Source organism: Pungitius pungitius, chromosome 12 (genome assembly GCF_949316345.1).
Source record: "Pungitius pungitius chromosome 12, fPunPun2.1, whole genome shotgun sequence".
NCBI lineage: Eukaryota > Metazoa > Chordata > Actinopteri > Perciformes > Gasterosteidae > Pungitius > Pungitius pungitius.
In genome coordinates this window covers 4,273,428-4,290,242 of record NC_084911.1, presented here as the reverse complement: position 1 = coordinate 4,290,242, position 16,815 = coordinate 4,273,428, and the positions used below count along the sequence as shown (strand labels likewise).

The following is a 16,815-nucleotide window of genomic DNA, read 5'->3' as shown; positions in this document are numbered from 1 at the left end:
ATAAAAGAATAAAGCCAGAAATTTGAGGATCAGTTTGGTCGAGAGGAAGATAAAAGAAATGTAACTTGGAATCACATGTTTCATTTAAACTCATTTTTTACTCGTCAAAAGCTTTTGTTCAATGCATCTTACTTAATGAAATGTTGCTACTGTTAATAAATATAGTTTATTCATTTTTTATGTACAAAAGTCTTCTTGTAAGCTTAGTTTGAGGAGCGAATAAAATCCTGTGTGTCCTAAAATCGTTTGTGCAAGTTATAATTTCCAATTGATGAGGGAAATAATTCATTTCATGTCATATTAGTGCTCGTAACCTTTTCTGTAAGCTTTTAAACTGCTGTAACAGTGAGCTGGTGGTGAATCATTGGTGGTCTGAGGACTCCTCCTCTGGTGGCTTTGTGTAACAAGTGTTCAGGCACTGAGAGGTTTTTGTACAGTTGTACTGATGGTTTGTGTTACTGTGGGTCTCTAGCACAGTAATACACAGCCGTGTCTTCAGGCTGCACATTCTGTCCGTTTAGAGTCACTGTTTTACTGGAAGCATCCAAGTCGATACTAAACTTGCTCTTCAGTGAATCTTTGTAGTATGAATCTCCAGTATATTTCATTCCAATCCATTCCAGTCCTTTCCCTGCAGGTTGTCTGATCCATGCTGTCCGGTAGCTGCTAAGACTATAAGACACCTGACAGGTGATGGTCAGACGTTGATCGGGCTGCACAGTCACAGAGGCCGGTTGCGTCAACTGCTCACACTTCACACCTGTGGAGGCAAACATGAAATAGTGTATCAGTGTAATAACAGTGAGCAGTCAGTGTGCTGTGATGTCCATGTCTCTGCCTCAGTGAGACTCACAGCATCCAGCGGCCAGCAGCAGCAGCAGAGCTACAGAGAACATGTTGGTGTGGAGGTTGATCTGATGGGAGCTTCTCCTCTTCTGCTGCGACTGACAGCGTGATATCAAGTCTTTAAAGGAGGCTGTGAGGAAGTTTACTTTGCATATAGAAGGAGGCTATAAAAGAGGGATGAACTGCTTTGTCACAGCAGACTAAAGCCTGGAATAAGGTCAAACACATAGTGACACCTGAAAGAAGATGTATTATTTTACACCTGGTATTTGCTCGGCCAATTTACGACCTGAAAGAAATACCCAGTTTAAGGAAGGGATATGTGTATGGATGGAATGCTCACTGTATGTTCCTCTAATTGAGCACTTTCAATAGTTATCTGACTTGTTGCAGATGCACATGTATAAAGTTTGCAATTGATCAACATCTCTAATGCTCCCTTAACATCACCTGTACTACCTTTAATGACCCGATCCTCTCTCTACCTTCAAACTTTAAGATTCCCTTCAAGATCACTCCTCTGAGTCCAACCTCTTATCCCCATCATCCAGGACCTTTATGGGTTAAATAAGTCACTCAAAACTTACCTTTAAAACAGTTTTAATGTTAACCCACAAAGTAGACATGTGCACACATTTACAGTGACCCTGTGTGTTTGTATTTATGGGAAAGAGAAGCTGTACAAACAGCTCGCTAGTGCAATAACTTATTATTTTTAAACTATTTATTTTTAATTTAATCTGCTTTTTATCCTTTATCCCTAGAGCTTTCTATTTTATTTCATCCTGTTGAGTTGAGTTGTAAATAGAATACTTCATTTAATTTGTCTTGTGGTCCATTGTATCATTGTCATTATGTTGAATGTTATGCTCCAACAGTTAAATTCCTTCTATGTCTGATAGGGCACAGTGGGTGATTATTATGCTTTTGGAACATCTTATAGAAATTTATCACGTGCGGCTAAGGAGTGGTACAGCACCAGCTGACTGTAACACAGGATGTTGTACATATAAGCGCGTGCATGTGAACTCTGCACCCGTTACACAGATGTTGTACACATAAGCGCGTGCTTGTGAACTCTGCACCCCTTACACAGATGTTGTACACATAAGCGCGTGCTTGTGAACTCTGCACCCCTTACACAGATGTTGTACACATAAGCGCGTGCTTGTGAACTCTGCACCCGACACAGGTAAAATATCACTACATAGGAGTAGAAATCAATACACATGGACTCTGCACCCCTGACACAGGAGTAGATATCAATACATATGAACTCTGAACCCCTCTAGAACAGAGGAAGCCCCCGTCCCCATGTTCCACCCTGTTGTTGTGTATGTGTGATGGATGCGAAAAAAAGGCTGTTGTAAAGGAAAGTTCGTCGGAAGTCGACACTGCATACGCTGTGTGGCTGGGCTTCCCCTTTGCAAAGTGAAATATATACGACTTGTCTGTGGTTTGTTCTCACCTCTCGGTAAGGTAGCAGAAATACCTATCAATGTCTAACATATTTTGGCAATAAATGTTCGTGATTCCTGATTCCTGATCAATGTTGCAAATCTGCACCTCTGTATGTGGAGCTTTGTCTCCCTCTAGTGGTCAATCTGAGTAATACAACGATGCTGATTTATAAATTACTGTATGTATACGTAGCTTGTTTGTGTTACAAACCTGCTGGGTTTACATTGTTAAAATATTCTTTTTGCACTTATTGGAATACAGCATCCAATGACATCATCTGTAGATGTACAGTATATGTGTTCATTTCATTGGCGTTTAAGTCACAACAAAAACGTGTGTGTAATTTATTTGAGTATTATTGTCAGCAATTTTCCTCTTACACAGATGCACTGCACACATAATAAAACACATTTATAGCCCTAATCAAGATACCGGTTACATAACATGTAATAACAATTTATGTGAATCACTTACATTTTAAAACAAGAAAAACAAACCATAATTATATTATGGGATTTGTGCAGGGATCATCATCATTTAGTCTAAAAGGAGAAAGCATAGTCATATTTATAAAAATACATTCAAATGTTTTGAGTAGTCTGATGTCATTTATATATGTGAGCTAAATTAAATTTATAATAGTATTGAACATGTGTTAGTTTACTGGCAGGGGAGCTGCTTAGAGACATTAACTCATTCCACCATGTATGAAATGGGTGATTAACATATATGTGCAATCTGTAAAGTTCAAGAAAGACTTGTTCTTAAACTATGAGTTGGCGTTAAATAGTGTTCCTCCAGCACATCCACCAGCTGGGGGTCTGAAACGTTTCATGACAATTGGTAGCTTTCACTCAAGCACTGAAAGTAGGGACAGATGTGCACATGCTGAGTCATGAACTGACAAATCACTATGAAGAATGAACACACAGTTCACAAGAAGTTGGTCATCTATCGTTCCCATGTAGTTCAAGCTGTGAGAAACTTATTCCACATGTACACTATGTTTGAAGTAAGTGTGCATACTTCATGTTATTATTAATGAATGTTTACAACTCCAGAAAAGTTAATACACCAAAATATATGAATCTTTTAAAACAGGTGTACATTTATTCATATATATATATTTATAGTACACATGTTTCATAAAAGATTCGTTTGAGAAAATGATACAATTAATTTTAACACACATTTTGTTACATGCATCAGTGTTTTTGCATGAATTGTTCTGCTGTATCTTCATTCAGGTGCAACTTACCAAGTAATATTTTAACCGTCATACAATTTAAAGATGGACTCTTCATGTTCTTACAATACCTCAGTCAGTCAAGCAGTGGTAATGAGATACACTTTTAATGTAAAATTAATAAAAAGTTACAAGGGAACAGTGATCACAGCAGATCTCCAGCTTCCACCTCCTTGTGCTGCCCTGATGGTCCAGAGAGCAAGAAGAACACGATGAAACTGTTCCATCTCTGTACCAAACATGAACTGCAGCAGGCAAACAAACAACATCATGCACAAACATACTGGTAATGGTTCTACTAGTCAAACCCTGCATGTGATGGATGCACTTTCACATTGTTCATAAAATGATTTATTTAATATCTTGCCGTTTGTCATGTGACTTCATGGTGTTTCACAGATCTTTGTGTCTGCAGTTTGCATGTAAGCCACATGTTGCCTTGTTGTACGCTGATATGCAAATACATGCACAGGAAGATGGGTCTCTAGTTTTGAGGAAGTTTATTTGTAGCTCTGTAGTTTCACTACAACAGGTGTGGGGTCCCTGAGGTGGACAATGAGGGGGGGGGGACTCTCTAAAGATGATATGTTTAGAAATGACAGGAAACTGATGGAAACTCACAGTTTAACTTGTTAACTGTTGAAGTTCTCTTGTATGTTAGTATGTTTCTGTCCATATTATATTAAATATTATATCTGTTCAATTAAATGAAAGCAAATTGTTCAACATAATGACAAACAAGGAAACTTAAAATTGTATCAGTTACAAACATCGTACAAAATAACTAGTGCAATTTTATATTTATGAGGCAATGTATGAAACTTTAAACAATATTTAAGTCTACAAGAAAATTATTGTACAACATGTTTATTCCTAATGCAAGAACAGAAGCCAATGCAGGGAAATCTATTCATCTAAATGACTAACAATTACAATTGTATCTTTTATTTGACCATCATTTAATCTAGCACTCAATTAAATGTTTTTAAAACCAGAAATAATACTTATAAATGTAGAAGTGCAGTCCATGCTATGCATCAATCTCATCTCATGGCCTCTTCATCTGAAAAACAAACAAAAGAAATATTTATTATATTGATTGTTACTTATTATTAAACAGTGATGACGTTTGATTGTTACTTTAATCCAGATATTTACACAGATGGAGAATTGACAGCTGATCTTTTTTTCTTCACAACAGAATAGCTTTGGCCATGAACCTTTCTGCAGGTCCAGTCTGTTCTGTAACCATTAGAATAACCGTACTTCAACATGCCGTCTGTGTCGTGTGTTGCAGCATTTAAAACACACAAAGCAGCACGTTGTCTGAGCCTGGAGAGGTTCTTCACTCTGCTGCTGCTGGATGTGGATCAGCCACATGTGCTGATTCCACATGGAAAAATACGTTCTGTTCAAAGTGATGCAATTCTACACCACGAACCTTAAAGTCACAGGTTTGTTGTTACCAGATGGATCAATTCACCCCTCAGACAGAATCATTTGATGTCCATTAGCAGATCAAATATTGCTGATAAGCAATTACATAAGTAATGTGTATTCATTTTTTGTCTCTTTAGTCACATTTTATTAAGACTTATTGATGCCATCATTTTTTGGGATCATTCTAATAACATTCGCTGTAAAACATTGGCCACATTCAGTGAATCTATGAATCCTGTATCGTCTCTTATACTTTCTTAAGTTCTCAGTGCAGCTGAAACACAGAGAAAGTCTGCATGTTTACCTTGACCAGGCTGAACACCATGCTGTAAATGAGAGAGGATATGAAGAGGAATATGAAGGAGGAGGTGGTGGACCACAGGCTGCTGTACTCATCTTCATCAATGGCATCATCTGTGCAGCTCATAGCGACACGCAGTTTTAAAGCTGGAATAGAATTTAAGAAGAGGAGGGTATGGGTGGGTTAGATGTGTGTGTCTGTGTGTGTGTGTGAACAAAGGTAACACACAGATGCCCATTCCTCACTTGAATAGTGCTCATGAACTTAAATCAAGCATTGTTCACTCTCAGCATGTGTTACGTTGATCTATGTGAACAGTGGAAGAGGGAAGTATACGAGGTATCAGCTAAAAACTCCTCGTACAACATGTGTTTCAGAATATTGAAGTCATGCGTGAACATATAACAACGTTGTTTCCATGCAACATTTATTTGAAACAGTCAGCACATTTATCAAGCTCTTGGACGATGTGACAAAGACAGATTCAAACACAATACGATGACAAACCAAAGTGAATTGACAAACTGGCTGTTACTTTTACAATCACAAAGACGGGTTCCATGACAGAGAGGACACAGACATGACAGCACATTAGCACAAGGGGACACATTTAAGGCTCAATTCTTACATTCATTCGATCTAATCACGGACTGAGACACATCTTTGAACTTTTCACCACCAGGTGTCCACACGTTGCAGGAGAACTGGACGTGTTGGTTCCACTTATCCAAGGAGGTGGTGTAAAGACTCGTGACTGAGAAGCCGTGTTCAGTCTTCATAGGGGGGAAGTCGATGCCATCGTAATAGACGCCATTAGTTTTTTTTTCCCCTTCTAACCAGGCGATGTAGACATCCTGCTGTTTCTTGCTAGAGACCAGACACAACATAGTGACCTCAGAAGCATTTTCAACATATTCCATTGGGAGGATGTGGATTGTTACTTTTGGGACATCATCTGAAAGAGAAACTCTCCTTAGTGAACAGGTTCAGATTCAAGCTTTGCGTTTGCTAAACTTAGATCATATTTTGTGTGTATAAACTGTCTTTCGCCCCAGACTTACAGATTACTAATCATTCTCCATCACTTAGTAACATACCTCGTTGGTAGATCAGATCTTTAGAAATGTGTGTTTTTTGGTCCTTAGCAGAACAGGTCACTTTGTTCATTGTCTTCCATTCAGTGTGGTTTCGAGTCAAAGTGCTGATTTTGATGCCTGTGGAGTCTCTTCTTTCACTGATGTACTTCGTCTCATCATTTCCATTAATTTGCCAAGTGAAATTCATTTCATTCATGGCGTTCTCGTCCAGTCCTTCAATCCTGCACTCAAACTTTGCCTGGTATTTGATGAAAATGTCTTTGGGATGTGTTGGTTTCAGTGTCATTGTGATATTACTTATCACAGGACCACAGGGATCTAATCATGTGAAGGAAAGAGTAGAAATATCCATCAGTCTACAGATCAGTCTGAAATTATTCATTTAAAATGTGAATGTAATGTAAATTTGTCAAATAGGGTTAGGTCTGGTGGATCTGGATCAGATGGAATTTTGATATTCTTTATTTTAGTCAATGCAAAAGATCAAATGAATCTAAATGGGCCCGTAATCCTATACTGATCTCTATCTACGATAAAATAATTACACCAGTAAACTGTTATTCACCTAATAAAGCTCACTAAAGACACATGTCACATGACATTCATGGCGTGTGGTTGTCTCACCTGCAATTTGCACAGTCTTCTTAGTAGAGGAGAAGCACTTGTGGTCAGCTTGACATGTTATAGACTTGAGTTGTTTCCATCGACTTGAAGGAAGCGTCAGTTCACTGACTGAATGAGTTGTGTTGGTGTCCTGTGTCACGGTGCCACCCGCTGGGTCTCCCTCATTCAGCAGCCACGTCACCTTGGCCTTAAGACCAGTGTGGACAAAACATGTTGCTTTTAGGGGAGATTCTTCTGTCATGACTTTCTTGAAGTCGGGAATCTCCACGTCGATGGAAGGAGAGGCTGCTGCTTGATCTTTAGGAACAAAAAACATTTTTGTTTGTTGATCTAATGTAACCGTTCATATACCGCTTTACATCTTGTAATATTCACATTTCTATATTGCGCTGTGAGACAGTAGACAGACGTACTTACATTGACAAATACTTGTGGTCTTCATGAACCTCTGATTGATGTGAACAGATGTGCACGTAAAACTTGAGCCCTGTGCCCACTCAGTCATATCTGGCTCAATCTCACTGCTCAGACTGAAGGTTTTCTCCTCTCCCTCCACACTCTGAAGCTTGGTTTGGGTTTGCACAACGTTTAGAGCTTTGTTTTCCTGCTTCCACTCCACACTCAGTTGGTCTGGAAAGAAGCCTTGACTGTTGCAGATGAGTCTGACTGGTGACTTCCCGAATTCACCCTGCCAAACTGGGTGTAACGTGACGTTTGGAGAAACTTGTCCTGAGATATTGGGGAGAGATTTACATCGTTACTCGCCTCAACCACCAGATGTACATGTTTTAAAAATATGAGCAGACTTCATCCTTTCAGTCGCACATACCTTAAGGTCTTGGTCAGGTAACCTGTGTTGTCTTAATTCTAAACATGGTGTCTCTGTATGTAGGCTAGATGGCAGAGTGCTACTTGTACAGGGTGTGGTGTCTCATAGTCAGGTGGACACGGGGCTGTTGCACAGATGCAGCATGGCAGGGCAGAGGGATCAGAGCCAGCAGCAAGCGGAAGCATTGAGTAACACCCGGGTCCCAAAAAAGGACCAAAATACAGAAGTGAAACAGTGCAAAGAGCAACAGTGCATCACTGACACCAGGTGTGAGGAGTCAGTTAGAGAAGCAGAGCGCACATTTGAATGTCTCATATCACTTTACATGTTTTCACAGAGAGGTCACATGGCTTCTCATGACGCTGCAAGGTGTCACTTCTCCACTCTGTTAATATTTGACCAGAGAAAAAACAGTGGAGCTTTAATGCTTGCTTTTGCAACCAGCGAGCAAACTCAGATTGAATGTTAATAATCAACAAACAATGAAAGTGGGGGCAGACTGACATCAAGAAGAAGTAAAATAATGCAGATTGATGAAAATAAGCAGAAAATGGTGCAATAATCTGTTCTGAGACGGTGCAGAGGACGTAAAGTATAGAAGCAGAGAATGAAATAAGAGCGTCAGCCTTCTTGTTCCACCTGACTGTTTGGTTTGTCTGTGAGGCCTGTTGTGAAATCAAACATATTCAAGGACATTTGAATCTATTTTACTTTATTAAAATGTAGTTCTATGCTCTTCGCTGATGTTCGTTTAAAATTATTGAATTTTTATAAACCAATTTTTTTTCACTGTTTTGTTTGATTGACTGGTAAAAATAACGGTTTCACCAAATACAATTCTCAGGAAAATGCACCAAACCCCAAAATTAGAGTTAACTTATAAACTAAGACTCAGTAGACTTTTTGAATTATATTTAAGGTATTTTACATAAATATTATCATAACAAACTCTAGTTTTTAATACTAAAATTAGTCAATTGCCATCTTGCAGGAATAAAACACACTATAAACCTACTAGATGTTAAATGATGGACTCAAAGGCATTCATCCATCACGTAGCATGAGTCTTACTTGGCCCTTGGATGGTGACCTCTACCCGTCCTGCTGCATGGGTCGCCGCGCATTGGAAAGTGGCATCCTTTGTCCACCAGTCCTGTCTGCTCACTCGGACGTGACTGACCCTGGAATATAAGTTTCCCTTTTGAACTGGAGGGTACTGGATGAAGTCGGTCAAGGCGGCTCCATTCACTTTGTTCCATGCAAAGGTCAGCGAGGAGGGCGAGAAGCCGCTGGCAAAGCAGCCGAGAGTGACTGTATCTCCAGTCCCAGAACCACATTGCATCAGAGGGAACACCGTCGGTCTGGTCAAAGGGACTAGAAATGGAAAAAAGAGATAAGATTACAATTTAAAAATTTAATTGGAAACTTTTTCAGTTTAAATAATATTTAGAGAGTTTTGGGTCAGTAGTGGAGGAGCCACAGCGTTTTTACCATTTAATATATTGCTCTCAATATACGTACCTCTATGTTTCAGGTTAATTACATTTAATGCACAACTTTGACAATAATGCCTAGTATATCCTTTTAAATTAAAGTAATGGAAGTGTTAAGTCACTGTTTCCACAGTTACCATTTATTATAATATATTGATGACAGTCATATGGTTACAGAAACATAATACTTCATATCAAATTCAGCAGTTATCTATACAAATATTTATAAAAGGATTTTTACCTAATAAAACAGTTACTGAGGTACCTTTTCCATAGTAATAAAAATCATTATCATGCTGAATGTATTTTGTGGCCACGTCTAAAAGCAATTGCACAAGTCTGCCTTTATATTTAAATAATCCCATGATGTTATAAAAATACACTTCTATACTAAAAATATAATTTAGAGAAATAAACATAGCCAAATATGTTTTAAGCAAATATCCAACGTTTCATCCTGTGCTGAAAATATCGGTATCGGGCTTTTAAAGAAACTTAAACCATTAAAACCTCTACTTTTGAAGTAACAATTGAGATGTTGCTTTAAATAAGACACTAAAACACACTGATGATATTTTTAAATTGAACAAAACTCCTGATAACCTGATAAAACTTTTACCAAAGTGCTTTTTCCCCAATAGTCGAAAGCCCAGTTGTCACAGTGAAGAAATTCAATTCAAACGTTTCACAAAAACTCATCACTTAATGTCCGTCTTGTTTTTGGAAAACACTCAAATTAAACTTCAATATGAGGTTTTTGATAGATTTGCAATCCAACCGAACTAAACAATCTTAGCTCTTCACAAAAGGAATTGTCTTGCAACAAAATGTTCATTGCTGTCTAATCTATGGCTATGAGTTAGGGCTACATTAAATTATAGTGAATATTTAAGTCATGTCTGTAATGTCCTGCTCTAGTCAGAACCATTAAGATGTCATACCTGAGGTGACCATGGACCATGGTGCCTTTTCCCCAGTAATCAAAAGCGTCACAGTTCCACAAATGATGAACCACTGCATAAAAAACCTGTTCCCAGATATCTACACTTCCCGAGGTCGGTTATCTAACAACAATTTACCCTCTGACATATTTACCTTGACTTTGACACAAAAGGGCTCAGAAGATGAAACTAATTATGATTTTAAATTCCACAATTTAAACAAATTCTACCAATTTAGAAGATTTAACGTCAGAATCCCAGAAATTAAAGAAATGCAATCACAACTTCATTGCTGAAACAATTCCAATGCTGTTTATAATTCTAAATCTTTAGAGAAAGAAAAATAAGAGTATCTTACCTGAGGTGACGGTGACCATGGTGCCTTTTCCCCAGTAATCAAAAGCACCGTCACAGTGTAACATGACATTACATCCAAAGGGCAAAAATATTCACTTAAAGACACCTTTGGAGCCACTGAGGTCTAAATATGACATATTACCCAGGCCACTTCTACTGTCCATATGAAGACTCTTTCACCTGCTTACTAGACATGATCATTATTGGTACTTTTCCCAAGTAATTAGTGACCTTTTTAGTGCAAAATACTTAACAGCTTTTTTTATTAAATAAGTGATTGTACTTATCCACCAACTAGTGAATATACCCTTTTACCATTTACCCTCATCTCTTTGCTCTTTTACTTGGATTTACTATTTTTTAAATGTTTATTACATCTTAGTTTAAGCAGACTTGAAATCAACATTAATTTCATAATAAACCGGGAAAAATATAGAAAAGTCTATTTATCAACTAAATACATTTGATAATTACTCACCAGAAGTCACTGTAACTTCAGTCCCTTGTCCCCAGTAGTCGAAGTAATCACAGTGATGCATCTCCTGTCAGTGCCTCAACAAAAACCTGTCGTACCAGAAAAAATACCTTTAAAAAGTTAATTAAGTGACTGAAACACACAGAAAACTAGAAAAAAAGAATTAAATGATTGTATCTTCAAAGTTAATTTTTTCTGATTCTTAACAAGTTGTGAAAGTTAATTAGTTAGTTGATAGTTAACTGGATGATGACATTTACCTCTGTGACTTTAATCTACCTAATAATCAACTTTTAATGACTAATATCCATCTAAAAGTGATAAACACAGTACTTACTCTACATTCCAGTTGAAAAACAGTCCGTCCTGTTGGTTTATCACAATGAGAATGGGAGAGTTTAAAGTTTCTGCTCTTAGGTTTTTGTATGGATGAATATCGCAGTGCCATCCCATACCCACACTGTGATAAACACTAATACAAAAACCTCACCCACAGCTTCCTGCACTGGGAACGTATTGTCAGCAGTGGGTAAGACTTAAAACAAACTCATATTCTAATCAATAAAACGGTTTGAGGATGTAACATTCCTAAATTATATGTTACTTATCTTTTGCGTATTGTTTTTAATCCATATATATTTGTTAATTTTAATGTCTTTAAGTAATTTAATTTAACACAGCAGTTGTTTATAGGTTGTAACACTTTTGATCTCCTAAGTTAATTTTTATCCGTTTGTCAAGTTACTGTTATGTGATGTGATCGGTCAAGAAATACTTTTATCATTATTGGATTATTGTTATTTTTCATTTTGAAACCCTCACAATTCAGATATTTTTTGTTTTCCCATTAAATTCCTTCTAACTTGTTTACCTCTCACAACTTTAGGGTTTTAAAGGTAGTTGCAGTAAAACTAAATAGTTTTATATTCAAACGATGACAGTATTTAAAAAAAAAAAAGATTAGTTCGAAACAGTTTAAAAACATTGAAAGTATAACGTAGGAAGTTATTAATATGTATTTCTCATGAAAAACATCTGTATTGGAAGGGTGATAATAAAGAAAAATACATACAGCAATAATTAAGTTTAAGAAGACATTTTAAAGAAACGTACACACAGAAAAAACCTGGAATGCAGTTTGTAGTTCTGACAGTTTCTAGAAAGTTTCCGGTGTGGTCCCAGAGGTGCAGAGAGGAAGATGATATGTTTAGAATCACCAAGAAACTGAAGAAACGCTTGTTGGTTTGTAACAACGACACATTCAGAAGCCTTTCTGTTCAACACAAGCAGACAATCATTTCCACATGGCTGAGTGACGTCTTTATCCAAATATGATGTAACCTACAGTATCACATCAAAAGAGAAGCAAACATAGTAAACAAAATCATATTATATGAAATAGCAACATTTATTATTCTCATACAGCAAAACTAACAAACACATTTTTAATATTTCACATTTTAATACGTGAAATTTTGTCATTTACGATGACTACAAGCTTTAATGTTTGTTATAATAACACATGTAAATGACACTGCATTGTAATATGGGTTTGCAAGTCATGTGATAATTAAATAATATTAAAATAAAACACATATAGTACTATCAACTTAAAAGCAAATTCGAGATGTGATCAAATGAAATAAGATAATCCTTTATTAGTCCCTCAAAGGGTAAATTCACAGGATCACAGCAAGAATTTTATATGTACAAAATATTATTGCAAACATGTTTTAACAGAACCGATGAAACCAAAAGAAGAATTTGCTGTCAGTCGAAGGGTCAATAAAGAATGTGATGGATGTTTTAACCACTGCGTTAATGTTTGATTTGATCAACACAAACCACAATTGACGTGTCTGACTGTGTGTCAGACGTGTGATTCAACCGCACATAGTTTCACTTTCACTTTAATGATGCTGCTGTCTGCAGAGGCTCCTCATGCTGCAGTTCATGGTCATATGCTTTATTTGGACTGTTTTATAATTGTGGTAGAAGATCAGTTATAAAGTCTCTTATGAATAAAAGTTGTATTTTCCAGAGAATTTCACACCTTCTCCTCCCTCCACACAGCTTTGGTCCACAGAGACAGATGGGATCAAAGAGGAGACAGTTCCCACACAGCTGGAGACTTGGAACTTCATCACAGTTAAACTCATGATAAGCTTTAGACACTATTCGAAATAAACATTATGGCATCATTATATTTCACCATTACAAAATTGAAAATGTATTAGCATAGAATTTAAGTGAACAGGAGACAAATATTCAGTAGGGTTTTTGTTTTTAATCAAGAACAAAGATGACATGAGGTTTCAGTGTTCAGTCGGTTTTGGACGTCAAATTAAATGGCGCTGAACCTCTCTATGTCACGGTTTGGGTAAACTTCCTGTTTTATTTTGTAGTTTCCTGCCTCTTGTGTCCCTGTGTTAACTTCACTTCCTGCCTTGTCCTGTCATCCCCTGTGATTGTCTGCAGTGTCCATGATTGTTTCCACCTGTGTCCAATCACCTGCACCTCCCCTGTGTATTCAAGCCCTGTGTGTCTTGTGCCCCTGGTGGCGTCATTGCATGTATGCAGCCTGCAGCCTGTGTGTGTTCTGCATGTTCTGCATGGATGTTTGTTCCTGGTCTTCGTCTGCGTTTTGTTCCTGTTGGCCTTTGTGATTTTGTAGTTTCAGAGTTTGATTACTAAAAGTACCTTTTTGTTTGCAAGTCTGTGTTTGGGTCCTGCCGCCTGCCTCTGCCTTCCCCGTTCCTGACACTCTACTTGCACACAACTTGCAGAAAGGACAAAAACGTAAGGAGTGAAAACATATTTGTTACCTCAATTACTTTTCAGTGAGACGGTACGGTTGCTGAATATGATGAAAATTAACTTTGAATGAACTTCTAGTTTATCTAGTCCATCCTTCCAGTGTCTCCCCCTGGTTCCAACAATCAACACTAGGGGGTATTTTATAAATCCTTAGTATCAGCGACTGACACAGTGAGATGGGTGAAGTGTTTGTACAGTTGTGTGGCTTCCTGCATCACTGTTGCCTCCGAGCACAATAATAAACAGCAGAGTCTTCAGTCGTCAGACTGTTCATCTGCAGAGACACCTGGTCCACGGCGTTGTCTCTGGAAATGGTGAAACGATTCAGGACAGACGTGGAATAATATTTATCACTTCCACTGGGAGCAGAAATGGAAGCAATCCACTCCAGTCCTTTTCCTTCAGCTTGTCTGATCCAGCTGATATGAGCATCACCATCTGATATTCCTGCATAGGTACAGGTCAGTTTATGGGATTCTCCTGGGAGCTTCACCGCTGGTTCAGACTCACTCAGAGTCTGACTGGAAACGCCTGCAGAGAAATCATGAATCAGCACAGAGAGAATCACACAAACTTCAACTGGTTTCCAACTCTATGAAGTGACAGAATGAGTGAAAAGCTTCACCTGCCAAGCAGATAGTTAAAAGCAGCAGTCCTGTCCTGCAGTGCCTCATGTTTAACTGTGTGTGTCCTCTGCTCTCTTTCCTCCTCTTGTAGGTAGAAGACATCAGAGTTTTGCATTGACTCCTCCTCACAGGGAGCAGAGAACTAGAACCAGCTTGGCTTTCACTTTATTGTTGGGTGAAGAAGAGAAAAGTCAGGAGTCATTCCTCTAGATTTTTAGACGTTTTAACTTACATTAAAGGAAATATGTGAAACATTCAGGGAGATTATTGGTCGAATTATAATTTGCAACACTATGTTTCAATCAGTTAATAATGATGTGAAACTAAGAATCATTATGTTTTGTTAACTTTTCTACCTACATGTTTCATAGCAGCTCAGAACGGAAACATTAACATGGCTCTAATGACAGCATTTTGTTTTTTACATTTAATAGAGGTAGTAAACACTCAGTATTAAACACAAGCTCTAAATTATTAAAGATCAGAAGTGCTTTTTTTTATTGGTACTTTTTAATGTTTGTAGTAATTTATTATCAGGCTACAGCAACAATCTCTGCTGCTGTCTGTGTACACACACACACACACACACACACACACAAAGACACACACACAGACACACAAAGACAAACACACACACAGACAGTGGAGACGTCGAGGTGAACCAGCTGAAGTACAGATTAATTTAGTTGATGAGCACTTTGCCTGTTACTGTTATTTAGTGGTTTATAATATTAAGTCAACACTTTATTAATACGTTTTTTCAACATGGATGAACATGTTTTCCATTTGAAACCCACTTGTTGTATTTCAACAAAATTATTTCGTAAACCTTCCTGCTGGCCAAAGCAGTCAGTAAAGTAGAAGAGGAAAGATTATCTGATGTCTGTCTTATCATTCATAAAAATATATATATACAAAAAGAAAATGTACTTGATCTTGACATTTAAGATGTATTAATAACAGCATATAGAGGCTTCGATAAAAATAGAAACAATACTGAACAAACGATGTTGTGTATTTTTTTAATGAATTCCTATTATGTTTAGAATTAATTTGTTTATTCTTCATGTGCTTTTAAAAGCATTCATTACAACATGGTATTGATAAGAGTAGCTCCATAGTATTACAAACATAAATATACCCTGATCCAACCAACCAGAGAGCCACTTGGAAACTTATTTTCATATAATTAATCGTTTATGTCATTAGTCATTTAGAATTAATTCACATGTTTACAAGTGAAAGAACACTTTATATAACTGTGAGTGATGAAACATCATGAAGATATTAAATATATTAAAGTACTGTTGCAGTTGGTGAGAAAACCCAAATCTCCTCAAGTCAACGTTGCTGTTTGTTGTCTGTGGATGTTTTTGTTCAGCTGCTCCACTGCCTTCAGTCACTGTGTCTCGAGCACAGAAGTAAACAGCTGAGTCTTCTGCTGTCAGGCTCGTGACCTCCAGGTACTGAGTGCTCTTGGGCACATCTTCAGTCATGATGAAGCGGCTTTGAAAGGAGCTGCTAAAAGTAGGAGCGTTGTTCCCTGCGTTCATCCACCCAATCCACTCCAGAGCGTTTCCTGGCCTCTGTCGTATCCAGTGAATGAAGTAGTCTGTCATGTCATAACCTGATATGATACATGACATCTTCACTTTCTCTTCAGGTTTTTTCACCTCGGAGGGAGACTGTTCATGTTTGATCTCACTCCAAACTCCTGTAAGAAAAGACATTGTAATCAGCACACCTCACAGGTAGATAAGTGAGTGTCTCCACATGTTAAAGCAGAAACTGTTCTCACCATTAATAGTAACTATGAAGAACAAACTCCAGGAAATCATATTTTCCATTATGTTTTAACACTTATTAACACTTCATCCACTGCGTTTTCCTCTGAATGTTTTCAAGATATATTAGTAGCCCAGTTGCTGCGTCATCAATGACATGAGAGCTGCATACGGCATTGTTTTAAGGAAGGAACAATTTGCATGAACCTCCCTCGACAGGTTTCAAAAGACAAAATGGAAAGCAGGTGAAATCAAATAAGTACACAACAGCAAAGAAGGGTGATGTAAAAGCTCCAAATTAATGACAACTATTCATAATGTAAAAATATTTGATCTATAGGAAAAGTACAAATATATTTTTCTAATTTTACTATATTGAACTGATAATTACTTTGTATATGCTATATTTTAAATGGAGATCAGTATCTTTAATGTCTTGGTTTTTGGTTTTGAATTCTTCAAAAACTGCTTCATAACA

General features: G+C 37.5%; 4 gene segments (V, D, J or C); all 4 read right to left on the bottom strand.

Annotated features, from left to right (window-relative positions):
• Nucleotides 1-455: 455 nt before the first annotated feature.
• LOC119219975 (immunoglobulin heavy variable 4-38-2-like) lies at nt 456-961 on the bottom strand. The segment is given in 2 exon segments: nt 456-760; nt 854-961. Coding segments are annotated over 2 exon segments (348 nt in total).
• A 2,901-nt stretch (nt 962-3,862) lies between these two features.
• On the bottom strand, nt 3,863-11,568 carry LOC134132943 (immunoglobulin heavy constant mu-like). The segment is given in 9 exon segments: nt 3,863-4,616; nt 5,298-5,440; nt 5,923-6,249; nt 6,392-6,709; nt 7,016-7,312; nt 7,433-7,744; nt 8,916-9,218; nt 11,114-11,199; nt 11,448-11,568. Coding segments are annotated over 8 exon segments (1,776 nt in total).
• Nucleotides 11,569-14,141: 2,573 nt separating this feature from the next.
• Nucleotides 14,142-14,601, bottom strand: LOC134132985 (Ig heavy chain V region 914-like). The segment is given in 2 exon segments: nt 14,142-14,458; nt 14,553-14,601. Coding segments are annotated over 2 exon segments (366 nt in total).
• Nucleotides 14,602-15,572: 971 nt separating this feature from the next.
• Nucleotides 15,573-16,487, bottom strand: LOC119219968 (immunoglobulin heavy variable 1-3-like). The segment is given in 2 exon segments: nt 15,573-16,267; nt 16,352-16,487. Coding segments are annotated over 2 exon segments (531 nt in total).
• Nucleotides 16,488-16,815: the final 328 nt, after the last annotated feature.